The sequence below is a fragment of the Polyodon spathula genome, chromosome 33 (assembly GCF_017654505.1).
Source record: "Polyodon spathula isolate WHYD16114869_AA chromosome 33, ASM1765450v1, whole genome shotgun sequence".
Classification (NCBI taxonomy): Eukaryota; Metazoa; Chordata; class Actinopteri; order Acipenseriformes; family Polyodontidae; genus Polyodon; species Polyodon spathula.
Genome location: NC_054566.1, coordinates 1,123,217 through 1,150,440, shown reverse-complemented (window position 1 = coordinate 1,150,440; position 27,224 = coordinate 1,123,217). Strand labels below are relative to the sequence as shown.

Below are 27,224 nucleotides of genomic sequence, written 5' to 3'. Positions count from 1 at the left end.
TTTCATACTTGATAGGGAACGTTAGCTTATTATCATAACTTTGGTTCCCTGAAATAGAAACGTAGCCATTAACCTTCAAAGTCGCTGTGTCCATGAGCTCTGTCTATTCAGGTTACAGGGTCTTTAGGCGATAAATGCCTGTGAGGTAATGGTTACACTTCTATTTCAGGGAACCTGGGTTATGATAATAACCCAACGTTAGCAAACGTCAAATAAAGGTGAATACTTTAATAAAGGAGAAAAAGTGGCAAAATTAAGTTCTAAGCAACTGGCAGAGCAATATCTCCCCCCCCCCCCCCCCCCGGGGTAAAAAAATCATGAAAGCTGAGGGAGCAGCTACAATGAGAAACAAACTTCAAATTAACCGAAGCCTTTTGTGCACTAAACAGGCCTATGCATGCAATTATGCATACCCATAATGCAAAGCCTAAAGGGAGGCCAGTCCTGGAGAAGCATGAACTCTGATTTGCAGCTCTTAGTCGTTGCCGAGGTGCTTTACAGTACCTGTCAACAGTGTAAATGCAGAACGATCCTTCTAATCTTTTAATGTATGTCTTGTAATGCCAAAACCACAGCTGTGTTTAAATAGACATGAACGAAAAAGGACATTGCAAAACTCTCAATATACAACAAGAACATTTATTTTAAAAAATGCAACTTCAGTGTTCACTCCCCCCTCCCCCCAACCCCTGTTTGAATTGTTTTTTAAAAAGGTACTGTTAAAATGAAAGAATCTATGTTTATTTTTTAACTAGAAGCGTGTGTTAAAAGAAAACACATTAGATACATGTCAAATACATTAAATATAACTTTGCACAAATACTAAATTACATGAATAAATAAACTTAAGTTCAAATCTTTGTTGCCGTGTCCATTCCACGAAATTGTCTATTTTTAGCTGCAAAATCACATCCCTACCAATGATCAAACATCATCGTTATCATCCAGAACACAAAGCCAACACAAAAAAAACACAAACACCTCTCAAGATTTGTTAATAGGTTCAATTACAGCCTATCCCTCATGGGGGGGTTGGCATTAAACAACAACATGGCAAGAAAGATGTTCACATAATGGCATCCCTGGCACGTTTGAAGCCTGAGGCTGGAGGCTCAGGACAGACAGGCGTGGCGTGACGTGGCGTGGCGCCACTGGGCATCCCCCCCCCCAATATCTACTAAATAAAAACACGGGTTTGTTTTTCAACATTGTTTTTCTGTTATCTATATGCAGGTGTATGAAACGAGCAATCTGAGCTTAGCAAACATATAATAATACGTTGCTGACAGCAAGTAGCCTACTACTAGTGTTAGAAAATATATCCTTTTACAGCCAGTTCTTTAGAAAAATAGTAGAGAACTACAGAAATAAAAAAAAAAAAAAAAGGCAGGAAGGATGCTTATCAGGGGCGATGTATAAAATACTGACTTGCCTGTCCTTGTATGAAATATAGGATTGATCAAACACTTCAGGGTGCCTGGACACCTCTGTAGACAACAGTTTCATTCATGATTTTTCTTGGCAAGCATGTTTTGTCAGCAGAAAAAAAATGCTTTGGATTCGGGTTGAGTGGCACTGCTCAACGTCCCCACGGGACTAGCAGTATCGTCCCGCGCTGATCTGTCCAACACCGTATGAAAGCAACGGCAGCGATACAGGCCACAAAATGCCTTGCATGCCGTGCCTTTATGCACACAATCAAGTCCTTCATGTGATTTAAAAACATCCCTCTTCTGGCAAGTACAAATTAAACAGCTGTCTATTTCTCCATTATGAATTTCACGGAACTAGAAACAGTTGGCAACCAATGAGGTATTAAGGCATAGGCAACTGTGCGGTTAGGTTTTGAAGAGCATAGCTACTGACAATCCAGCATTCAGTTTTTATAATAAATCACAACTGCAAAAACAGAAACTCTGTTTTTGTGTTACTGCATTGTGTTTTCACAGTGTTTGGGAACATTAACATGAGAAGCACAGTCAGCCTTTTCTAACACTACTGTAACCCCCCTCCCTCCTCTTGGCTCGGCTCTGCACGCTGACATGAAAGCAGTGCCATTCATCAACTCCTTTCTTAAAATGAAGCCCTTGTTTGAGCAGAAAAGGCTTCCTGGCAGCGAGTCCAAAACCTCAAGTACCTTGCACTTGCACAGGAAATGAAGAAATCACTGCAAGGCATAGCTCAGGAATGAAGGCATTGTACTTACTCACATGTCAGACTTCATGAAGCGCAGACAGGAACATATTAGTCAACGCACAGGTCATGTGGAATAGAGCAGAGTACAGACCAATCACAGGTCGCTCTATCAGTGCAGACCTCAGCTATTCTTCTAAATATAGTTCCAATGGTACTGTATCAAACGGCTAGCCATCTACACACATACTGCACTCAGAGTAAATTGAGGGTCGTACAGTACTAATCAACTCACCGTCGACACACACACTGCACTGAGGGGGAAGCAAGGGACACACACACACAATCACAAACTGGAAACCAACTGGACAACAGGTCAAACTTTGAAATCTTCAAAGAAACACTGGCTGGTATTGTTTAGCCCTAGATATAAAAGCTAAGACCTAACCAGCCAATGTGCGAGTTCCCTTTGAAGTGTTCAGTATGACCCTCAAATTAATGTCCGATGAATATTGTCTGTCTTGCAGATCATTTTGTTATGCAAAGCATGCCTGTCTAGTGCTAGGCAAATTGACAACCAGCTCTCCTGTTTGTGTTAGGGATCTGGCTTGGCGAGACAGTTTAAACAGAGGGGAAACAGCAGTTTATAGAAAGTGTTAGTGTGGCTTAGTGGTTAGATAGGAGGATTGAGATAGCGTTTATAGCAGAGTGCTGGAAATGAGGTATAGCTTTGGATTCTTCTAGCACTGTTGAGATTGTTATTTCACAATTATGCCTTGGAAACGACTGCAGCTGGTAATCAGTTAGCTCTTACGAGAAAGACAACTTTGCAGTTAGAAACCATGACACACACAATAGAGTGTTCAAATATGGTCCAATATCTGCATGCCTAGGGATGCTTTCATTAATGTACTTGTTTTGCATAAATGTGACAAAGAGCTGAACATTCAGACTTTATCAAACACCCTGCCAAGAAACGCATTACACTACCTTTGCTGTGTCTCATGTTGGCCATATCGCAGCGATATATTTTTAAACACATTGCAGACTCTTTTTACATTTTAAATCACACACATGGGTCATAAATCAACTGAGCAATGCATCTCTCAATATTTATTCAGGAGCGTTTGCCAGGAGAGAAAGAACATGTCTAGAGATCAGTGTATCCAGATCAGCTCCCCTGCAGCAATGCTGGCTTTCTGTTCCCTCAACACATCACTCACTTCAATGAGATCGTCTGTTACGGACAACACGGAATAGAGCAAAAGTAATGGAACCTGTTTCTTGTTGGCATTGCAGGGGGCTCTGTAACACTTAAACAAGCCCTGCCTTTGTTTTAGAAATCCGATTGTATTTCAGAACAGATCTATGGTTCATTTGTTATCTCTGTACCCCACTGGGATAAGCCATACAACCTTTCTGAGCATTTAACTGTACTGGTGAGGTTCCCTGAATTGTATCAACTCCCTGTTTGCAGGTAATCTCTGGATAACCAAGGACAACTGATGCAATCCTGGGTGATTCCGCCGAGCTGTAAAATGATCAGATCATCTCCATTTCTGCTTTATAATGGGCGAGCAAGAGATTAACAGCATGCTTACTACTTGCTGGGCTTTGATACTACAGATTCAGTTATTACACTACTTTAGAAAAAATGATCACTCCTCTCAAGTCTGTCTCCACTGAATTTCCAGTACTGGTCTCTGTGCTAATCCACGCAACACTGTGTCTAGTTTTCCAATATTAAAGACTCTGTAAAGATGTTATAGCCCAATGCATTTTGAGTATTTCGAAATTATTTTGATGCTGACACCACAAGTCGTCACGGCAGAAATTGACGTCAAAGAAAATGTCAAACTGAATGCAATTGAGAAAGCCCTACACAAATTCTGATGCAGAATAACGTGTTTAATGAAAGCATGGGAAATTAATTATTAAAGCTGGAATTGGAAAAATCTATTTTTCAACAAAGTCACATGTTTATTTTTCTTTTTTACATATCAGAAACAGAAAAGGGGCCCATTGTAACAGATAGGGTCAGGAAATCCTTTTCTAAATGCGTTATGCTTTGGCTCTAAATTGCATCAATATCCAGTTTACCAAAGGCCAACCCCTTGCCCTGTTTACAGTCGCACAGTGTCAGCTTTGTTTGGTTTTTTTATTTTTTATTGTAATTTGAATTAAACCCTTTTGGGTAATTTTGTAGCCCATGCACCACTTGTCGCTGACGAAGGGTTAAAAAAAAAAGGGGGGCTTTTTGGGTTGTATTGTTCGCATTATTTATATGCAATAATGCTTAGACATTATTAAACCTGCTTACTAAACACTCAAGCAAAAATGTTACTTTTTCAACTAATGGGTTTGCTTCTAAAATTGTGATGAGCTGAAAGAAATGATTAGAATGCTCATTTTTCTCCAGAGATTATCTGTTTACAGTTGAGAGGGGGGCAGAAGTTGTATACTTCTCTTGGTCAATGGGAAACAGCCATGATCCCCAGTTATTAAGCAATTGTGTATTCAGAAGGCACCAAAAGGTCTAATGTCAGAAGTAGTAAAAAAATACCTTGACACAGGTTACTTGAACACTGCCTATGTCAAAAGATTACAACAAGCTCTTCCAAATCCCTACTACCACTGAATAACTTGACAGTCTCTAAATGTTTTTTTTCATGGCTGCACTTACTAAAATGAAAACAAACAAAGCCATCTCCTGTAGTCTTTACATACTGTAAGAACATAAGAAATGTATGACCGAGAGGACTGAATTCATCCCATCAGTGCTTCTAAGTAGCTGACTGATCTCAAAACTTTGTCAAGTTGGGTCTCAAAAGAACCCAGTTCTTCAGCAACATCAACATGACTGGGTAACCCATTCCATCCCCTCACCACTCGGTTTTAACAGTCTAAATATTTTGGCCTGCAAGAAGATTCAATAGTCTTACAATTGCATAGTCTTCAATTGTAAAACTATAGTAAGATGACTATTTGAATATTGTTAATCTGAATTTCTTCCACATTCTTAAGACTACCACAAGACTTTGCCGAAGCAGCACTGAGGGACAGTCATATTGTTGGTATTTAGAAGAACAGATCACTGTGTAGAATAAACTCATTACACAATCGAGTTTATATAAAGTACATTTTATGGGTCTCTAAAACTGACTAGATTCAGAATATCATGACAGCCAGATGTGAATTGTGCTGTGTTATTATAATAATAATAATAATAATAATAATAATAATAATAATAATAATAATAATAATAATAATAATAATAAGCATTAGTCAGGATTGCAATATTGTTATAATAACGTTGATTCTGTTTTGGTAGGAGGGAGTGTTTCATATCACAGAGCAGGGTGTTTGGTAGTCTTTAATGAACACCAGGGCCCTGTTCCTCATAGCTGGTTTAACTAATTCAGGCTAATCAGAGGTTAGCCAGATAATTGAAGTCAGGCTATCTCCGTTCCTCGACGGCATATACAGGCTAAAAGTGTCTCGATAACTCGATTCCGACTGAAGAAACTTGGGTAATTGCGCGTGCTCGTGCTCCTCAAAGGGAGAATCGCAGAACACTGAAACAACGATCTTCACCAAAGATGACGTCGAAACAGAGAGCAACTTTTTTTTCAGCCTGACTGAGCAAGAGCTTATAATGGAAAGTTTTGAGGAATATAAAAGCATGATCACAACTAAATGCAACACTGCTGCACTGCTGCTGCCAAGTCCAGAGAGGAGGCATGGAAAAAACAAACAAATTGGAGATGCTAAATGCGTAATTTGTGGAGCACCGCACATGCATCAATGATGTCGCCGGGTCTGTCATAGATCATCTGAGAATAACTGAGGTCAAGTCATGGATGATGTACAGTATTCCCCAAAGTCTGACACCTAATGTCTAGCACTGGCATTGTATAATTGTCATTAAAATATTGTATTATTTGCACCAGTTGCTGAGTTGTAGTTAATGCTGTGAAAGGATTTCCTGTTCACAAAATCCACCTCATTTGGTCCTGAGGGTGCCTTGATGGGGATCTGACTGCAGTCCACAGCACCAATGACGTTGGGGAACTCTGCAGAAGAATGTAGCCTACTTAATAAACGATAACGATAGGATTACCTATTCAAAAAACCCTTCAGACTGCACGGCATGCAGCGGCTTTGCCGATATTTTCAGCATCGCCAACTGAGTATAGGAATGCGCCGCTAGCAAAAAAGCGCAGCCTTATGCATATAGTCTGTGTTACTGTCAACGCAGTTAGCCAGCTACGAGGAACAAGGCCGAGGAATGGACTTGACTGAAAGAATCATATTGTTTACCAACAGTAGACAATGCGGTCTGGCTTAATGGTCTACAGCACAAATTAAATCTTTTTTAATATAAGCATTAATACAGAGTTAAAGAGCATGGTATTAAAATCCACCACTACTCATAGCATACAGTTGTGTAATGAGTACGAAGCTAAGAATTAGATCTATTATCGGAGAGCCCATGCACTATTACCTGTCGTAAAGGCTACCTGGACTGCTTGAATGGAAGTTTTCTTATTTTAAATGTCATGATACAAGCAGGGGCCCGACATTTAATTAAACCCCATAGGACGGCGATTACAGAGGCAGGGAGCTGTCCTGAATAAGTTATTGTATTATCCACACAAATCAATTCAAATGCAGCCCTTAGCTTACATTCATGCTACAAAAAAGGGTGGAAACCAAAAATGTGAATTTTTATATTTTATTGTTTTAATGATTTACTTATTCCAGTGTGTTTTTAATAGGACATGCAGGCCATCATCAGTAATTTCTCAATGTCTAGTCAGACCCAATCAGAAACCAGCCCCTGCTGGTAATATTAATGTGACTCTTCTCTCCTCCACTCAAGACGGTAAGTGGTAGAAAATATTGACATGGGCATAGCACACTCTTACACTCTGAAGAAGGTCTGACATTCAAACAAATCTGTTTCACCCTTTAATCATAGTCTGTATGTTTTTAATCTGCCCAACAACAACTTGAAAAGGCGGAGGGGAGTCATAATGGGATAGTACTAATTTGTACAGCATTTGAGCACAACTGAATGAAGCAGATACAGGTTACCCCACCAACAAGATTCGTCATTAGCGCTTTTTTTTTTTTTTTACTTGTGGCAAATAAAGTTCTTTAAATCAAATCAATGTCACTCTCTAGAAGATGAAGATAAGTGTTTACAGCCAACAAAAGACAGCTTAATTTACAATTTTAATAATCCTCAGTAACACAAATAGTTTAGCATAATTTCAATATAATTCACAACTACTACTACTATTATTATTATTAATAATAATTTATTATAGAGATGTACGTAAAATAAACAAAATACCTTGTTCTGCACGTCATCGACATTAGAAACTAAATCAAACAAAAAATGCGTCTTACCCGCAGGGTTCCTTCTGTATAAAGCAAACGATCTGAGATAGGTCTGCGTGCAGTATTTTCTTGAAACGCAAAGTTTGTGGGGTCTCTACACTCCAGTACCCAGGCCCCTCTGTCTTGCGTGTCTCTCTCTCTCTCTCTCTCTCTCTCTCTCTCTCTCTCTCTCTCTCTCTCTCTCTCTCTCTCTCTCTCTCTCTCTCTCTCCCGGTGCAGGAAGTGAGAGCAACTCACATGGACTGCATTTGAACTGCACTCCGCCTGACATCATACGGTCCGGGCATTTAAAGGAACAGACTGCTTTTCAATGTAGCGCCGGTGAAGGCTGATCGTGAGACCGATCGTTTAATACATGAATCGCTGTTGACATAATATGAGTAGGGCTTGAAGTTCTGGGTTTTATTTTTGATCACACGACGTATCTGTAAACTTTTTTTGAGCCGATTCTGGTTCCTAATTAAACTCAGAAAAAGCTTTTAATCAAAACAATGCCAATTGCTTTTACATTCATATCTTGACTGAGCCTGATTCTGGTTTTATTTAAAACAGACGAGAGAAATTACATGAATTGCTCATCGCTATCCTAACTGTATTTCATTCTTGCAGTGGTGCATTTGTTATTTTCACTCATTTAACAGTTAATTGCCCTGATATATTTTCTTTTCAGCAAACATAGCCAGTACAGAGTCTACACTGATAGTCCATCCTCGATTTGTAGCAAAGAAAAAATAAATCTTAAACCGCGTTTTTAATGAATAGTTTTCTCTTGATCATAATGCAGAGACAGCTTAACAAATACACTAAATATGAGGTAAAAGGGTTCAAACTAACTGAAAACCTAGACACGGTAGAAAGGTGTGCTGCAGTCTGACATTGATAAGTATTGTAACGTCTAGGTTGCATCAAGCATTTATAATGCCCTGCGCTGGGGGAGATTTCCTGTGAAGGTAGGCGGTGTTCATCACACTTCACATACTTCTCCATTTAGCTGGAAAATTTATCAGATTGTCATGAAACTTGATATTAACATAATTTCTTCTAAGAGTATCAAATTATTGCGGATTGTGACATTTACATTTTAGCATCTATCTGGATAATCGCTTCTCAAATTGTTATTCTTATTCTGTGCTATGCTGTACATACCATTGGTATTCAACTTGTTTTTGAATGTGCAGCTGTGGCGAGGATGCAGGTGCATGTGTATATGTGCTTGATGCAATCCAGGGTGGTTTCACCAGTGCTGCAATATGCTTTAACCAATCCAGCTGTGGCTTATCCTGGAAGGGTGTAGGTTATTAAGTAAGCCCCTCGCTATATGTGATAGTTTATATGTGACAGTTTAGAGAAAAGGGGACAATCTAAGGGCAATGTAATGTCAGACTGGATAATATAATAACAATAACTTTATATAGCACCTTTCATAGTGGACCACCATCACAAAGCGCTTTACAGAGGTAGGCTGTGAACTGTGCATTACATGCAGAGTCACTTACACTATGGCATTGATTTAATATCTCATCTGCAGGATGGAGCACAAGGAGGTTAAGTGACTTGCTCAGGGTCACACAGTGAGACAGTCAGTGGCAGAGGTGGGATCTGAACCAGTGGACTTTAACCACTGGACCACACTGGCTCCTTAGTGTGTAAAATGCACATGTGAAAATCATCTATATTCATCAATGTTGAATTTCTTCTAGAGACACCTTGTAATGGAGGATCTTTTTAATAATACAGAAGTGTACCAACTGTAAAGGCACTGTTAAAGTGAGTCTCTATTATTAAAAAGGTCAGATGGTGCGGCAGTGAAAGGGTTATTTGATACAGCTATGTACCAAACATTAAGACAATAACTCAAATCTAAAAAGGCACATGGCCTCAATATAACATTAGGCCCAGTTCACTGCATGGTCACCCACATATTTAACTTGTTGAGTTAATGTACAAATATGAAGTCACTATCTCAAATGGTTTCTGAGATATAAGGCCTTGATACTGGCGACTACAGCTTTAAAAAACAATTGGCACAAAAAGGTTCATTCTTCTTTCATGAGATCCATGATCAAACTTGAGGACTCACAGAATATAGCTCTTCTCCCAGCATGAAGCCGCTAACTTAATTAGTTAGGTCTTCATCATCTGGAATCCCAAAAGTCACATGGCCCCACATAGGTCACGGTGAAGGGTGCCGTTAGATTTGAGCAGATTTACAATAGAAGCACCCCTCTCAGGAATGCTTATTTAACTGAATAAAACATATGCAACTTACTATAATGGTATCTCTGCCCCATAACAAAAAGGGAGAAACAGGTAATGTTACAGCAAAAAGTCGCAATTAAACGGTGTGATAGCACATCACCAGTTTACACTTTCCCAACAAATGGTTTTCAAATACCTCGTTTCCATAGTCAAGCCAACTCGAGTACACGCCCTAATTGCTCCCCCCATGCTCGTTTCCATGTTTTTGTAAAACTCGAGGTGGCTTCCAATTCGGGTGCGTACCCGAGTTCTATGGTACCATTTCACTATGCAGGCTAGCCCGAATTAATTTGGGCCGAGCAGAAAATACTTCACGTCATGGAATCTGGGTCTTAGCAACAGCCCCTAAAGCCAGTGTCAGTTGCAAATTATGATTAGAAAAAAAACAAAATAATAGCTTACCTGTAACTTAGCTCAGTAAAAAACAAAACAAAAAAACAGATTTAACATGACAACACATTATGCAATGTGGAATCATGATAAAACGTTATCACTGATTACTGTTTGGGGAGATCGGGTCATTCAAAGTCAGCTTCAAGAATCTTTTTGAAATCAAAAGGTGTTTCAAAATATAAATCAAGTTTTGCTTTCTATGGGTGTGAGTAGGGGTGCGCTCCAATGTAAGGAAAAAAAAAATCAAGAACCACAATAACAAAAGCGGAAAATATCTCAAAACATTCCGCTATTATGACATTTTAGTTGCAATTTTAGGACAGCGTCCAATATCACAAGACAGTTTGCAGTGAATTTTCTGGAAAAGTATCCATTGCCGTGTTTGGTGATAACAATGTTACAATGTCAATAACGATGATACAGTAATCTGGTTACAAGAGTACTATCTGGCCACCTCCCGCAATAACATGAGTGAGACGTGTCCAGTTCACGTAATAACTCGAGAAACTCAGAAAACCCTGGACACGCTATTCTTTTAGCCAACTCGCGCTGCGCCTCAGCTCGAGTTTTGCAAAATTCAGGCTAACCCAGGAACACTTGGGTCACTTGAGATGGCTTGACTATGGAAACGAGGTATAATTCTCATTGCTGAGCATTCTTTTTAATAAAACAATTTCAAGCACTGAAAAGCTTGTCTCATTTTGAATTTCCCACATTAGAATCCATACAATCATTCATCGGAGACCAAGAAAGCAAACAACCAACCAAACAAAACAAAACAAAACAAAACAAAACAAAACAAACAAAAAAAAAACTGTTCGATATAAACTTTGTGAAAATGGCGTCTGCCAAATAAACAAATAATAAAAATCATACTACATCGGTAGGAGAGACTCAGTGTTCATTTAGCAAACTTTATATACTTACTGAATAAGTCATGGAATCCATATATTTAATACAAATAAAATAAAATGATGGTGAGGTGAATTACTTTAGGTTATAATTACATCTCAAGTTTCTGGTGAATTCATCATAACCCATATGACATCATCAGAAAGATGCAATTACAACCTTGTAATTCTCTGCAGCCCATCTTATTATATATCCATAATACACTATCCTTTCGATGATTGTGCCTTGTGTAGTTCAATTTCCATGTTAACATAAAAAGTAGAAATATAAAAGTATACTGCATTAATCAGTGTTGTTATATCAACAATAGGCTACTTTATTGTGGTTGTAATCAGTCACCCTGAAATATTCTGTTGCAATATCACAAATGTATAAACTAGCTAAACCGTGTTTCCCCCCATGGAAGTATTTATGTGGCAATCCACCAAAATAGATGCTGCAAAAAATAAACATTGACAGAACACAGTGGCCTAACTGTCCTTGTTTCAGAGCCTGTAGAATCCTAGTTGCTGGGGTTCTTCAGAGCCTGTGGAATCCTAGTTGCTGGGGTTCTTCAGAGCCTGTGGAATCCTAGTTGCTGGGGTTCTTCAAAGCCTGTGGAATCCTAGTTGCTGGGGTTTTGCAGAACCTGTAGAATCCTAGTGCTGGGGTTTTTCAGTCGTGGTACAACCATTGAGAATGATTGTAAAAATCATTATGCCAGAAGGAATACATTTTACTAGACGACAACAGTAAGTAAACTTGACCTAAGGAATCATTTGAAGACAACAGGCCTTACTCACAATACATTAAAGACTGTTTTAGGCCTTCTTTTATAAATGTTTAGGTTAAAATGCATTTTGAAAGCTGAGAATAAACACAAAAACTCTCTTAAAACACTTGAAAAAGTTTTTTTTAAAGTACAAACCTGGAGGTAGATAATCATAGCCATTGTGTCCATAGTGTACATAGCACTGAATGGGAGGCTAATTTCAGTCCCTGTTTCGATTCACCTGGAGGCTAATTTCAGCACAGAACTGATCCGAACTTCATCCAGCAAATCGGAACTGGGCACGGAATCCATATGGAGCTCAGGGCAGGGCTCGTTATAAATTAAAAAAAACACATGGCTATATATTTTCAGCATGAACAAATGTAGACAATAGACAAAAGATAAATGTTTGTTTAATCTGAACTTCACACATGCAACATTTGTAAGAAATTCTATTACAAATAAATAAATCAAGGAAAGGAAAACTCCCCTACACACACATATACATAATGTGTTGGAGAGAAAGAGAGCGAGTGCGAGACATTTGTGATATGCAGTGTAAAGCAAGTCTGTCAATGTGATGCTCAGCTACATGTCCACAAAGACCATGAAGCACCAGCCCAGACCTCCAACCAGCAGCATGGTGACGTGGATACCATAGATGAAGAGTTCATTGAGCAGGCTGAAGTCCAGTCGGCGACGGCCCAGGAGCAGCAGGACAATGGAGAGCTTGTACTGGCAGCGCAGGAAGACCCTGATGCCTACATATTGCAGGCAGAAGAGGGCAGAAAGCGCCACCCACAGTACAGAGGTGAAGAGACTGCAACTGAAGTAGAGGAGGAAACGAATGAAGCCATACATCCAGCGTGACTTCAGGTACAAGTCAAAGTTGTTGTACTTGGTGCGCACAAGCTGAGTGGTGCGCACTGGCCCGCAGGCAGAGTGCAGGCAAGTGGTGTGGGGCCCATGGAACGAGCGCACCCGTCGAGGGATGGGGATCACAGGCATGGGCAAGGACAGCGAGCCCCAGGCTTCATGGAGTCCCTGTAACAATGCCCTTCCTATGGAGCACAGTCCCACATCATCCACCGACACACACCAGGGACCTGCGATCAACTACGATACCAATATCTCCAGCTAGGCCAGCCAGCATTCCGCTAGATCCTGATACGGAGCCTGCAACAGGGAAGATCAAGAATTCCAGTTAGTTATTAATAGTATTTGTGCATCCACTACACATCAAGACTTCAAAAATAACGACCTGCTGTAATGACACCCTTTTATCAAAACTTAAATTTTTATTTATTTATTTTTTCTCAAGGGTGCCTCAAAGAGTTTCTTACTACACTTTAATATTGATAGTTTAAGTTGGCTTTTCCTCCAGGGTTCAGTAGCTTTGTAACAGCTGTTGCTTTGGTAACTCAGTGATAAAAAAAGCACCAGTCTGTGGATTTACATTCAGTACTTCTGATCAGTAAGTGGGTTGCAATGATGAGGCGACATGCTATGCGTTTCAAACCAGATTGGAAAATGTATTAAAAAAAAAAGAGTTATATATTAAAACTAATTTGTATTGTATATAACATACAAATTACATGTATTGCTATGGAAAATCTGAACTGAACTTAAATTTTGTAAACCTTTAAGGTGAATGCGATTCTGAATGCTATGTTAAAATTAGATTTATGTTTTGAAACAGTAAGACTACACAAGGTACAGTTACCAGTTACAGAGTATCCAAATGCTAAACTGAACCAACTCAAATGAATTACCTGACCCATATCAAATAAATACCATTCATTAAACAAGTACAGATGTGCAGCAGCGACGGTATTTAAATATTAACGCTTATTAAAATGAGTATTTGAATACCTTTGTAGATACCTGATCAAACTTGCGTTGTACCATTTAGAGTTACTGGAATTGGGAGAACGTTTGCGCTTTTACACAAAATCACGAGTTACTTCCGTTCCATTTATACTGCTGTTCAAAAAAACAAAAACAAACCAAAAAAACACAAGCCGGCGACTGCAGCGATTGAAGGCAGGCAACAGGAGGCAAGCAAGGTAGTTATTTATATCATACAGGCCCACGTATTTTGGAATGTTTTAAAACACGCGTATCCCTCCCAAGTACACAATGAAGCAGCTTCGACTAAATCAAACACATACCGTTCGGTTTCAGTTAAACACTGATGACATCTGGCCTTGCTGTGGTGGCTTGCAATGAAGCGACTCATTTCAGGCGGTACCCTAGAAAATGCAACATACAACACTCATGCCAGGGATGTCAGAATACCACTCTGGATGTTGTATCATAAACCAGAGGCGTACACATGGTATATCCGGTGCTCCAAGTTCAACACAGGGTTGTGCGGACAGGGCGATAAACACAGGTACAGTCCAAATAAGTAACAAAACAATGATTTAGCAAATCTAAAATACCTACATGCAAACAATTAAACTCTCAATGGGATGCACGTCAAAAATATTTACGTGAAGACATTTTTCTTAAGTAAAATATTACTAACCTGTTCAGTCTTTCACAGTATTTCCCTTTCCCTTTTTTTGGGGGGGGGTATAATTTTGAAAACAATACCAGATACTGCGTAGTCCAATCAATTTAAGGAAGTCAAGTGGGGCATGGTTTTACACCGGCGTGTGTGTAAATCCTATCCGGTGCTTTTATTAGATACAGTTCCCAATGACGAAGCACTTTACGACTTGTCGCACTTAAACAGCCTCATTCTGCCCTACACGGCGTTACTATGCCAACTAAAAACCGAGAGAAAAAGAATGGTGGGATGCGGGATGAACAAAACCAGTGAATGTAAAAGCAGTCGTCTGCAAACCTGTCCAACTGCGACCTAGGCTCTTTTTGAAAGCCTTCTTTCGTTTTTATTTTTTCTACTGCCCATATGTTTTATTGACGTCCTCAGTGTTAAAAACCTGTATACAGTATTCATGTCGTAGTCTATAGTCTATCTATACCTGTTAGTGTTTTTTATCAAAGTGTTTTCTCTTCCTCCACTTTGGTTCCCCTATACTGCCCCTTAACCCTTCATCACCCCCCCCCCCCCCCCCCCCCCCCCCCCCCCTTGCCTTCAAGTTGATACTTAAGGCCCCGAATCTTATCCCAGGCCCTACGTTTACATTGTTTCGTCAGGTGTGGTTGACAAGGGGAGTTATGCCCAAGGATATCAGATAGATAGGCGTTGTGATCGGGGCGGCAGTGGGTTAGAATAGGGATCCGAGCAAATATTACATTTGGTGCAGTCTCTTGACTATTTTCAAGAGGATGATGAACTATTCTCCACTGTGCCACAGTTTAGCAGGATTGTTTTGAGGAGCATGACAGAGTCTCCCGGCATCTTCCATGGCCACCACACCCCCCAGGACTCAATCGTATTGAGCAAGCTTTGGGACGAACATGAACAACGCATTTGTCATCACCATCCTGTGCCTAATTCTCTATACCAATTGTATAAATCATTCATGACTGAAAACACCTTCCCTTAGTGTCTATATCAAAGTCTCAAGGCTTTGATCAGTGTAAATATTGTGAATTTGACAAAAAAGAAATCACCTGTATGAATTGACTGTACCAAGAGTTAAGGGCAGAGCCTTCTCTTTTTATATAGCACCCTCCTCATTAGAATTTGCCGGCATGCTTTACATCACTATGGGCTGTATACTGTGCGTGGTGTACACATGTTTTGTTTGACTGAATGAGTGCATGTCGTAGCTTTATGTATGACAAGGTCACTTAAAACATTTTGCATGGTAATTAATATCCTTTACAATACTCTGGGATTTACATTGCTTACCTTTGTTTTACCATTATTTAACTAAGCTCTATGACACTTTCCTATGCTTTACTATGGGAAACTAATACAGGATCATTTTGGTGGTGTTGGTCTCATGTAGTATGTCCTTTTGTATTTCGAGTACACTTTATTTAATGTATACATATGTTTCCTATATTGTATAAGCCTTTTTGCTATGCAAACACAGAATACTATATCAAAATAAGAAAGCCACCTTGTGATGAGAAATGAATTGCTTTAAATGGTGTTGGACCTTCAGAAACATATACACGTTCTGCTGTGTGTTGTTTTGTAGTAAAATGCTTTAGCTGCTTGCCAAATGAACTTCCTATTGGGCTAAACAAAGTGCTTACACAGCTGTAATACTATTCTGTTTCCTTTGAAGCACTTGTGTGTTTCTCTCTGTGACCAGGAAAGTAATGCAGACATTCCCTTAAAAAAGTATCCCCACAGTAAAAGCATAGCAAAGTGTTATAAACACAGTGAAAGCATGGTAAAGCATAGGTAAGCATTGCAAACCCCTGAGAGGTACGGTAAAATATATTAAAAAACATGGTGCCTGCATAGTACAGTATAACCATGGGGAAAGTGGCAAAATTAATGTTCAAATTTACCCTAGCAAGTAAGTGTTACTACCACCAGCAAGTTTTTACATTGAATAACATATATCTGTTTAAATACATATACTGTACTATATATAAAAGATACTCTACCAATGATGATTGTAAAGAGCACATGGTTTTCATTCTTATAAAACATGATCACAATATGAATAACTACAGGGTCAGTAACCTTACTGAACAGGCGCATGTCAAGCCCAGGAAGGTAACTCCTTGAATAAGCCCTTGCATCCAGGATTCAGCAGCTTTATCATAGTAAAGCGTAATAAAGCATGGTCAAATCTTATAACATTGGTAAGCACTGTAAAGTATTAAAAAAAACAAAAAAAAACATGGTAAACTATGGTAAATGCATATTATAACCATGGGCACAGCTTGGGAAAACTGCAAAATTACCATGGTAAACTTTTATAAGGGATCTGTTGTCTTTTTTACGAGTTAAAAGAGACATATGCGTGGACAGATGGAAAGGATGTCCCTCTGAGGTCCATGGAAGAAGGCAGACAATAATAACATGCAGATTGTGAGTCTCATGTCTCAAATCAGTAAACTTTAAGAGGACGTTTACAGTAACTTTTAAAAAGTCTTAATCAAAGGAATCGCAATCAATGAATCAATCTTTATTTCTTATATAGCACTATGGCGTAGTGTCCCGGTCAACGCTGATCTGCGCCCTTGAAATTCTAGACCCAGACATGGAAACTGAAAGTCAAGCACTTTCACCACTTTTATTTAACAAAACAATTTAACAAAACACAGGAACAAAAATACAGGTTTGAACAAAACATTATTACACACAATAAAACTCTTCCAAATAAAAAAAACAGCACCAAAGCTTTGGCGAAGACAGTGCCCAAACAGAGTAGAACTGGCTGCTCTCGCTTTCTCTGTTTTTTTCTGTCTACACTCCTCTGCATACTCTCACAAACAGACACTCTTTCTTCTCTTTTATACCATTTGACCAGGGGTTCGTTGACAATTAATCATTCAATCAATCACCTGGCCAAATTCCACACTCTTCTCATCTCACAATCAAACACTCAAACATTAAAACAATTATTTTCTGGCTGGGGATCTGAAGCACAATAGAAAGCAAGCAACGCTTATGTACAGGTAAGTAAGCTGGGTAAGTAAGGTGAACCCTACTTAGCTCAACCCAGGCGGCTGTCATGCTGATGCGCTGGGGAGACCGCACTGTGGTTGATCCCCGGAGCCAGTATTGCTGCCGTTGTGTGTGCTGATGCGCTGGGGAGGCCAAATAAGCTGATCCTTAGAGCCAGCATTACACTTCGGCCGTCAACACCAGGCAAAAGGATATCCCCTTTGGCTGTAGACTGCAAACTCTGCGCCACAGAGCCCCTTCAGTTTCCCACTGCCGTTGTTTGTTATGCCAGTCTTTATTTAGGTTATTATTATTATTATTATTATTATTATTATTATTATTATTATTATTATTATTGTTAACTGCAGTCCTGCTCTGTCTCCAGTGGGCATCAAAAATAGGACTCCAAGTCAGGAAAGTTGCAGTGAAAGCACTGTTTGTGCATGTTTATTCACAAACAGAAGAACAAAGAAACAGCACAAGGTCCAAAATGCAAGGTTTAAACAAAATAAATATGTACGCATAAAAATACTGGTCAGGCTGAGCATTCATCGTCACTGACCAGTCCTCCCAAACTCCTTCCCCACACAAAGAATTGTTCTTCCTTTATATACATGTGGCCGTTCCACAATTAGCACTTAATTAACTAAATAGGGAATGACCACACCTGTGTGATTGTTAGATTTAACCCCATCCCTGTCAAACTTACATTTACCCAACTATTTACACCGGCAGAGCTTCTCCCCTGCCACACAATATTATAAATATACAAAAATGCTTTTACTTTTTGATACCGACAGTATGATAAAAAGCTATGTACAAATATGCATACAGAACTGTCAATAACTTGACACGTACTGTTGATATCCTTTGATACACTTCTCTTGTGCTTTATTTTTAGCTCTTAATTATTTTGCATGGTGCAGGAAGACATGTCTGCAAAAAATTGATGCTAAGTCTGCTCCCCTTTGTGACTCAGTCTCTTACACAGGTTTCAGCACTTTCAATGTGAACTTGCAAGGTGAACAATATCATGCACATGGAATACCTAAAATGGGATAGCGCAGCCTATAAACATTTTCCTTCGAGAGGCACCTCTGTGTCATTAGCAGAGGAAGAGAAATAAAAACCTGCTTTCACCTCACAAACTTTGCATGAATTGCATTGCTTACAGATTTATAGGTGGACGAGAAATGACATCCAGCCTATTTGTCAGGCTCCCGGGCGGCAGTGAAAGATATTGCTCTGGCAGATAAATCAGAAACAGAGGCGTTTTTAAAAAGAGTTTATTACAGTTGTTAATGGGCGCCGGCTTCCTCCGCTGAGGATTTAAAGGTAAATTATGCAAAATCAGAAAACAAACCTTATAATAGTTAATCAAACACCTGTAAAACTGTCGTAGGCGTAAATAAATTCTCCCAATTAACTGGTCTGGAATTGTGATTGCTTTTACTAATTTAATCAACAGCATAATCATTTGGAGGCTGCACTGTGATGAATTGGATACAGCCCAGGTGAAGAAGACCGAAAGACGCACGGCTGTTCTTTTTAATGTGTATTTGTACCAGAAAGTTCTGTAAAAGGTGTTGCTGTCTAGTTGAAATGCACGTCTGTAGTACTACATAAGAAATAGATTCAACATAGTTAACAAAATACACAACAGGGGCCAGCAGTCAGGCCCTGGGATTTACTACAGATAGGTCTAAACCAGAATAGACTTATAAAATATACACTGCAAAAGAATAGAAACACACAAAATAATTACTGGTGCCAAATACAAAGGTAGTAAGGTAATGTTCTGCCACCCGTTAATAAATGGTGATGCTTGTTGTGGCAGATTATAGTAACTGCATTTAGGCAAGTCTCAAGTTCAACCCTTTCTTGCCTATGGGGGTGTATTATGGGTATCCCCAGCACAATAAAAGTAAATTGTGCAAACACAGTAATTCCAGTAAATCTTGCCTAGTAAATCTTCTGGGATTTTGAATCTTTTAAAAAACACACATGGAGAGATAAACAGTTTAAAAACTTATATTCTTGTTAAAAAAAAACTAAATGTGTCAGCTGTGTTCCTTCTACGGGAAAAGCCGTATGGAAAAGAGTGCAAAATGCATTGTTAGTATGCGAGGGAAAATACCATTACAAATCAAATACATTTAACATCTTTCATAGAATATATTTACATATATTTAATATATTTATGAATATATTAATATAGGCAGAACTGTGTCAACCACAACATCCCGTAAATATATTAAATAATGTTATGGTTGACAAATTTCTGAGATCAATTAGCTACTAGGCACAGGACACACTTAGATCTTCTGCTCATGCATTTTCTTATGTTCCTAAAATATGGATTTCACTTAGCAGGGAAAAGGCTTATCCCCTGCCATTTCAGAATCTCCCGCTTTCTAATGTTGTTCTTGCAACCAGAACCAGGCATGTGAAAATGTAGCAGGAGTAACAGCTCTCAATTGTTCAGAAAGATTCACTTAAGTTATGCGAGAATGTGGCTGGGACAGATAATTCAGTGACTGGTTAATTGTGTTGGCAGTTATTAGTCTGCCTCTGTTGGTAACTGTATTAAAGGAATGCGGACTCGGTCGCACTGCCCACAAGCACTACACAATAGAATAAATAGTGAAGTGAATTCAGGGGGCTGTGCTGTCCAGAGACAGGAAGTGTGAGGAAGCCTGTGTTTTGGCATGTGAGTTGTCCTGACAACCATAACCTGTGACAGAGTTGCTTAGCAAGCCCTTAGAGGCTGGCGAATACAAACAGAAGTAATTCAAAGTATTGTGATGCTGTGATGGATCCTATTCAGATACGTTTTGGTCTGCTGTGCTGTAAAATGGCTCCTTAAAGATCTATGCAATGGACCCTGCTTACTGAGCGGTTTATTATAGAATATGGAATGTTTACCTCTGATTTCACAGCACTTAAAAGCAAACCATTGCTGTTATACACCATTACTTTATAGAAAAATACCTTCAAAGTATTGCTCTCTTTCTTTTGATTTTTAGTCGCAGATAGTTGAATAAGTCTACACACTGTTGCTTCTTACTTTGATCTCTTCTGTGATAGTCTTTAAAACAGCTTTATTCTTAACACTATGTTTTAATTTAATTCTGTTTATATTAGACTGAATGACATATTTTCTTATACTGTATCAACATATATATGTCTTATATGAATGTATTTTTGTAACTAGTTGTTAAATATTGGATGTAATGTTATTTATTAAAAATCAATAAAATAATAATAAAAAAATAATAAACATCTTTTATTTACTTGTATTTATATTGAAGAGAATTGATTACAATTACTAGACAGGCTGGAGTACAAACATGCTGTTAGAAGATGTCTGAAGTGTCAGGAACACGATTGACAGCTTGAGTTTCTAGATCATTAATGTGAAATTTAATTACCCTGAAGTGTTCCAGAACTCCCTGCAGCGTTTAGAGGAAACCCATTACTTTACCTTCGCTGTATCCCTGTGCTGTCCACATTACAGCAACATAGTTAACATAGCTTGATTTCTTTGATATTCTATTCATGAAAAATTGAAGACCCCGGAGAAGCACTTATTTGTAATTGTAACCATAGCTAGGTACATTTTAAACTAATAAGTTACTAGAATGAGAATAATCAGTGGTGATATTATTTAATGTAACAGGTTTAAACATACTGTCAGTGACATTACATTAACTTGTAATATTTTCCTTTGTCTCATTTTTCAAAGGATACAGATCTAAACACAGATCACCCTGCCTTTGTATCACTCTGTTTACTGCTTTGTGTAAAGTCCAATTACAATTTAAATAGAATATTCAATATTAATACAGGGAATATCTTGAATTGAATTAATTCTCCAATCCATTTGAATATTTTAAAATAGGGTCTCCAATCTATAGCCCACCTCAGCTCATTAATAAATCTATGTCATCTGAGAATTATATTAATTTATTATTATTGATCTCTAAAAATATAGCTGTTGTATGGTTTCATTATGTAGTTTGACCAGCAGATGGTGATGTGTCTCCATCCAGACCACTGCTATGCTGACCAGGATTATGCTATGTACCTGGATGCCATACACATAGACAAAGGAGTATTCAAAAACAGAGCTTTTTCATATTCTACCTTTTCTTATCTGCAAACTACATACAGTACGTTGACATAATTCTCTTATTCCTGTCACATAACCATGTTACATTTTTCAATTGTGTAATAATCCCTGAGATCTGTTCCTTCAGTTAATGACATGTTAAAGAGTAAGTAGTTGGGTTCTGAAAAATACGGTGTTACACGTGTTCTACAACTGTTTAAATACAGCGTTACACATCCCCACGTGTTCTACAACTGTTTAAATACAGCGTTACACATCCCCACGTGTTCTACAACTGTTTAAATACAGCGTTACACATCCCCACGTGTTCTACAACTGTTTAAATACAGCGTTACACATCCCCACGTGTTCTACAACTGTTTAAATACAGCATTACACATCCCCACGTGTTCTACAACTGTTTAAATACAGCGTTACACATCCCCAGGTGTTCTACAACTGTTTAAATACAGCGTTACACATCCCCACGTGTTCTACAACTGTTTAAATACAGCATTACACATCCCCACGTGTTCTACAACTGTTCAAATAACATACCTGCCATTTTTCTTTTCATTGTTAACATCCTTGACAACTGTTTACACTTATAACTTTAAGCTCTTTTCAAAATGGCCGCTCTAGTGCACTGCTAGTGTAAGGATTAATGCCCACATTGTCAAACAGGTAACACAGAAATAACGATCCATGATGTGGTGCGGAACAGAAAAACCAGAGCACTTGTTTCTAAATTTATTTATTTTTTTAATTGCTCTTACTGTAGTGATTTAGAGGACCGATCTCAAACCCCAGTGCACTAGAGCGGCCATTTTGAAAAGAGCTTTGAAACAGAGTTTAAAGTTATAAGTGTAAACAGTTTCAGGACGTTAACATTGAAAAGAAAAATTAACGCTATATTTTTCGTAACCCTGCTACTTACTCTTTAAAAGTATGTGATTCCGAATATGTAAATATAGTGCTCCAAAATAATGTGAAATCAAATACTGAAAACATTGAAAGGCCCTTACAGAATATAACAAGTTGTAGTAGATGTACAATTTACTGTCAATTTACGGTCAATGATAATTAAAGAACAACTTGGTACGGGTGTAAAATAGCAGTTATTTAAACTAATGTATTCTTTTTTCTATATAATCATTTTTATATCATTTTCTTGGTGACCTTTTTAAAGTTTAATGCATCCCTGTGGCCTCAAAAGAACTGGTACACCAGAGTGTAACTATTAACCTGTCCCCCCCTGCAACATTGCTCCTAGTGAGTGTATGAAATACCACTAGAGCAGATATGCTATTACTTGTGTGCACTGGGTGCAGAGTGTTGTTCGAGAGATCCATTCATCCCACAGGGAGGCTTTAAACTTGTATGAAGTTTCATAATGTCACCAGGATGTGGTGACTGAAACAGAGAATTAAATACAAAGCGATGCTAAACAAGAACAACACATTTGTAATGAAATTGAGATATTTGAGGGCCATACCAAGTTGCTCTTTAAGCTTCAAACAAATAAGAATTACTGGGGATGTGAAGGAAGTCTTTAAAATGAATTACTGGGGACACGACTGAAGTCTTCAAAGTCTTAGCTGACATAGTGTACCCTTACCAATACTTTGTGCTGTACGGAAACCAGAATTAGAGGACGCAGCTAGAAATTAAGAGGAGATAGACTTAGGACAGAGGGAAGGAGACACATCTTCACACAAAGAGCGGTGAGGGGGTGGGATGGGTCACCTGCCATATTGTGGAGACAGAATCGCTTGGATCCTGTAAGAACCAACAAAGTTTTGACGAGTATAGCTAGGCCGAAGAGTTCTGAATTTTCTTATTTTCTTACATTCAAATTCACAAATTACCAAATTGGAAAACAACAAGTGAACATGGTACAATAAATAACTTCAATTCTTAACTTTACAGACTCTTAACTGAGGCCCAAAATCTAAGAACATTTCCACAGAGAGCCTACTAAACAGGGAATGTAAATCAGGAAACTCACACAGAATCAAAGGACAACAGGAGCCAAGTCCTAGAAGGTAAATAAAATCAATTATTGAGATTAATAAGATCCTCAAGGACTTTAATTAAATGTAGTTTAATTAAAGCAGTGTTAGGTTGTGGTATTATGATGCTCTCCAGACTGCCCCTGGGACCCATGATACTCAGTGCAATTTACATGTGGTCCGTTAATCAGCATGCAGGCGCCAGTGCTGTTCCAATAATAGCCAAGGCAAGTGCCATTGCAGGACCATCTGAATAACAGGCAGCTGTATCTCAGTGTGGTTGGACTGTGTGAATTACACACTGACTGCCCAGTACTTTTATAATGTCTCATTTTTATACTATTATTATGTTTCTTTTATTCTCTGCCTTGTTTTACTGTTCTTTGTGTTTCTTTTGTTTTTATTGTTCTTCTTCATTCTTTATTAACACTTGTCAATTTTTATTGTGAAAAGAACAATATTAAAAATAAAGATAATTATAATTATTTATTATTATTACTATTAATGTTACTCTGTGCCTTAATAATGTGCATTAAAATACTCCTCATAGGACTGATTTTCTTCAATTATAGTTGTGCCTGGTGGATAATGAAATGTCAGGAAGGTTCATAAAAGATATGTTTCCAATAAAGCCCAGCTCCATACAGCTTCTTTGAAAATTTGACTTTTCTTTTCAGGAAAATCTTGGAATATACAAAAAAAATTTAGAAATCCTCACTAACAGTCCTTGGTGATTGTTTGTTCCAAGGATGCCGCCACATTGATCTGTACAGTTGTAGAGCGTGCGACAAATCCTCGACAACCCACCTCCACTGGGTAAACCTAGACTCTCCATCCTCGCTGTGCTGCTTCAGCAGCTAGTTGAGCATACCAAAGATTTTTCATCTCATACGTCTCATCCACAGCATCCTCCCATGGCACTGTTAACTGTTACCAGATGAACAAGGCATGCTGATCCAGATCATTTTCCAGTCTCTAGCAGCTTCCAATTGACCAGGGCAAGGCTTGGTTTTAACACCTTTTCTTGGTGGTTGCTCTCCTGGATGGAAGAATGTTGTCTTTTGTGTGTAATGCTTTGATGGAACTGGTGGCAACTTATTGGTCATGTTATGCTTGTCTTCCAATGCTAAGGCCAAACATCACAGCACCTGGTCATGACTCCAAGTAAACCATCTTTGGCTAAGATCCACCTACAACCTGTCAAAATGTGCCTTAATGTTGAAGGTGATCAACACAAAGTGAGAGTTGATATAAAGAGAGTGATGGTGGGAGCACCACGCACCAAAGCTGGGAGAGAGTTTCAAAGAGTCGGAGCCATGAAGCTAAACAAACATTCTCCAAGTGTGGTGCACTTTTGCTTGGAGATAACGAGCAGGCAAGAGTTGGAGGACCTCAGCTTGTGGGCAGGAATATAGTGGGTCAGCAGGTTGAGGAGATACTTGGGACCTATCTGATGAAGGGCATTGTAGGTGAGCAGAAGAGTTTTGAAAATAATCCTGAACTTTACAGGTAGCCAGTGCAACTGGGCAAGACGTGGAGTGATGTGTTCACACTTTTTACATCTGGTAAGGATCCTGGCAGCGGCATTCTGAACTAGTTGCAATCGGTTTATGACGCATTCCGGGAGACCAACGTGAAGAGTCGAGTCGAGAAGAGATAAATGCATGACAGAGTAGCTCTGCATCCAGGAGGGAAAGGTAGGGATGGACTTTGGAGATTTTTTGAAGACTGTAGAAGGAAGATTTGCCCACGGAGGAGATGTGGACATCAAAGGAGAGACTGCTGTCAAGAAGTACACCAAGGCTTTGTACAGTGGAGGAAGGCAGCAGCAGACAGTTCCAAGGTTCAGGACAGCTATATTGAGATTCTTAAACTGAGTTTTAGATCCTACTAGAAGTTCATATTTGCTAGTGTTGAGTTGCATTGGCAGACTTCCAGGCCTCGATGTCTTGCATGCAAGACGAGAGCCAGACCATGGCAGAGGTTCTTCCAGGGTCAAGTTTTAAGTAGAGCTGGGTGTCGTTAGCATAGGAGTGAAACATGAGGCTTTTTTGGCAGATTAGGTGACCCAACGGAAGCATGTAGACCCTTGAGGGGCACCACAGGTGACTGGGTTTGTGACACCACTGCATCCAGCATAGAAAACAGACTGCATGCATCCAGATAGGTAAGAGAACATCCTGGGGAGACAGGCTCCAGAGATCCCAGCATATTTCTGAAGGCGGTCAAGAAGAATGCCATGATCTATGGTGTCAAATGCGGCTGTTAGGTCAAGGAGGACAAGCATAGAGGGAGCAGCAGCATTAACATTCAGCAGGAGATTATTTACAATCCAGAGCAGAGCAGTTTCAATACTGTGATGTAGCCGGAAGCCAGCCTGGAGAGATTCAAGCAGATTGTTATCCGTGAGATGTTTTATCAGCTGATTGGTTACAGCCCTTTCGAGAGTTTTGGAGAGAAAGTGGAGATCGGACATGGGACAGAAATGAAATAAGTCAACCGGATCGAGGGAGGTTTTTTTGAGTATAGGTGTAACTCGGGCAAGCTTAAGGGCAGCAGGAACCAAGCCAGAGTTGAGGGACAGGTTGAGAGTGTACATAATTGAAGGAGCAAGCACAGAGACAGACATGATTAGTTGACCAGGGATCAAGGGGGCCTGTGGCAGTAGTTGATTTCAGCAGTAAGCCGGAGACACCTTAAGAGCAGACAGACAAAAAATGCTTCAGCGACAGAGTATGCAGTTCTCCGAAAGAGCGATGCTAACACTATTTAACCGAAATGATTTGATTTGTGGGGCGAGATTTGTTTCCCTTTTACCAATCACAGGCTCCCCTCTTAATCCCCACGTGGAATTGTAGCAAATTACTTAATAGCCACACCTGCCATATCCCCATTTAAAACGGGCAAAGAATTGTAAACAAACAAAAAGAAAGTGCTCAAAACAACATGCCAGAAATATTCATACAGATAATTCAAACTAACTCAAAATCAAATCGAACAAACAAGTGAATAAAAAATCATATGATTAATACAATCAGTGAAAGTGCATAAACAAAACCCACCCATGTTACAATAACATGTCTTGTTTTTTAAGGTGTAAATGCTGACTTGTCGGTTCTAAAAATGGAATCAACTGACTTAGGATGAAAGGATCTGATTTAATAAAAGGCATATAAAAGGGTAAGATCATTTAGAAAAAAAAAAAACAATATAGGAGGGTGCTAAGTAAGGTTGGTAGTACGCCTTCACAGGGATGGGCCGATTCAACGGTAGGACGGACCCGGAAGTCAGACATTTTGATGAAAGGGCGTAGCTGTAAGACTGCTGAACAACTCCATTGTGATCAGCTGTGTTATGTGCGGTGATTGGATAGAGTGTGGCACCGCACTGAACACAGGGAGGAGTTCAGCAGTACAAAGTGGACGCAGCTACATGAGTACGGCCCCTTAAGCTGATGCTGACAAGCCAGTGCACTGTTTGTTTTTTAGCAGATGGAGACCACGGGAGCTGTCGTTACTGAGCCAGCACAATCACCCGGAGCACCTGCACTGCCAGGTCAACACCACTGGATGCAAAACCACGGATCCCGAGCACTGGCACCCTGGACACTGGACCTCAAGCCCGGATTGCAGACCCCCAATACCACTGATGGTAGAGGGGAAAAATTTGGAACAAAAACCAGTTAATTGGAAATATACT

At 39.2% G+C, this 27,224-nt stretch overlaps 2 protein-coding genes across 5 annotated transcripts in view; both read right to left on the bottom strand.

Annotated features, from left to right (window-relative positions):
* LOC121303544 (nucleus accumbens-associated protein 2-like) overlaps positions 1 to 7,723 on the bottom strand; it is a 35,551-nt gene extending 27,828 nt beyond the window's left edge. For both annotated transcript variants that reach the window (XM_041234298.1, XM_041234299.1), the window contains exon 1: positions 7,549 to 7,723. The gene's annotated coding sequence lies outside the window, so the exon portion shown is untranslated. The remainder of the gene's footprint in view (positions 1 to 7,548) is intronic.
* Positions 7,724 to 12,251: 4,528 nt separating this feature from the next.
* Positions 12,252 to 14,576, bottom strand: LOC121303509 (transmembrane protein 250). Of its 3 annotated transcripts, XM_041234230.1 has the most exons (3): positions 14,385 to 14,576; positions 14,026 to 14,106; positions 12,252 to 13,030 (listed from the first exon to the last, which is right to left on the bottom strand). In XM_041234230.1, the coding sequence occupies exon 3, from the start codon at positions 12,860 to 12,862 to the stop codon at positions 12,443 to 12,445; it is 420 nt and encodes a 139-aa protein (XP_041090164.1). In that variant the 5' UTR covers positions 12,863 to 13,030; positions 14,026 to 14,106; positions 14,385 to 14,576; the 3' UTR covers positions 12,252 to 12,442. The 3 variants fall into 3 exon arrangements, with proteins under 3 accessions (XP_041090164.1, XP_041090166.1, XP_041090165.1); XM_041234232.1 differs by lacking the exon at positions 14,026 to 14,106; XM_041234231.1 differs by lacking the exon at positions 14,385 to 14,576 and having other exon boundaries at positions 14,026 to 14,356.
* Positions 14,577 to 27,224: the final 12,648 nt, after the last annotated feature.

Bases quoted from the DNA above. Each gene is read 5' to 3' on its own strand.
- LOC121303509 (XM_041234230.1), bottom strand. From the start codon at position 12,862: ATGCCTGTGATCCCCATCCCTCGACGGGTGCGCTCGTTCCATGGGCCC.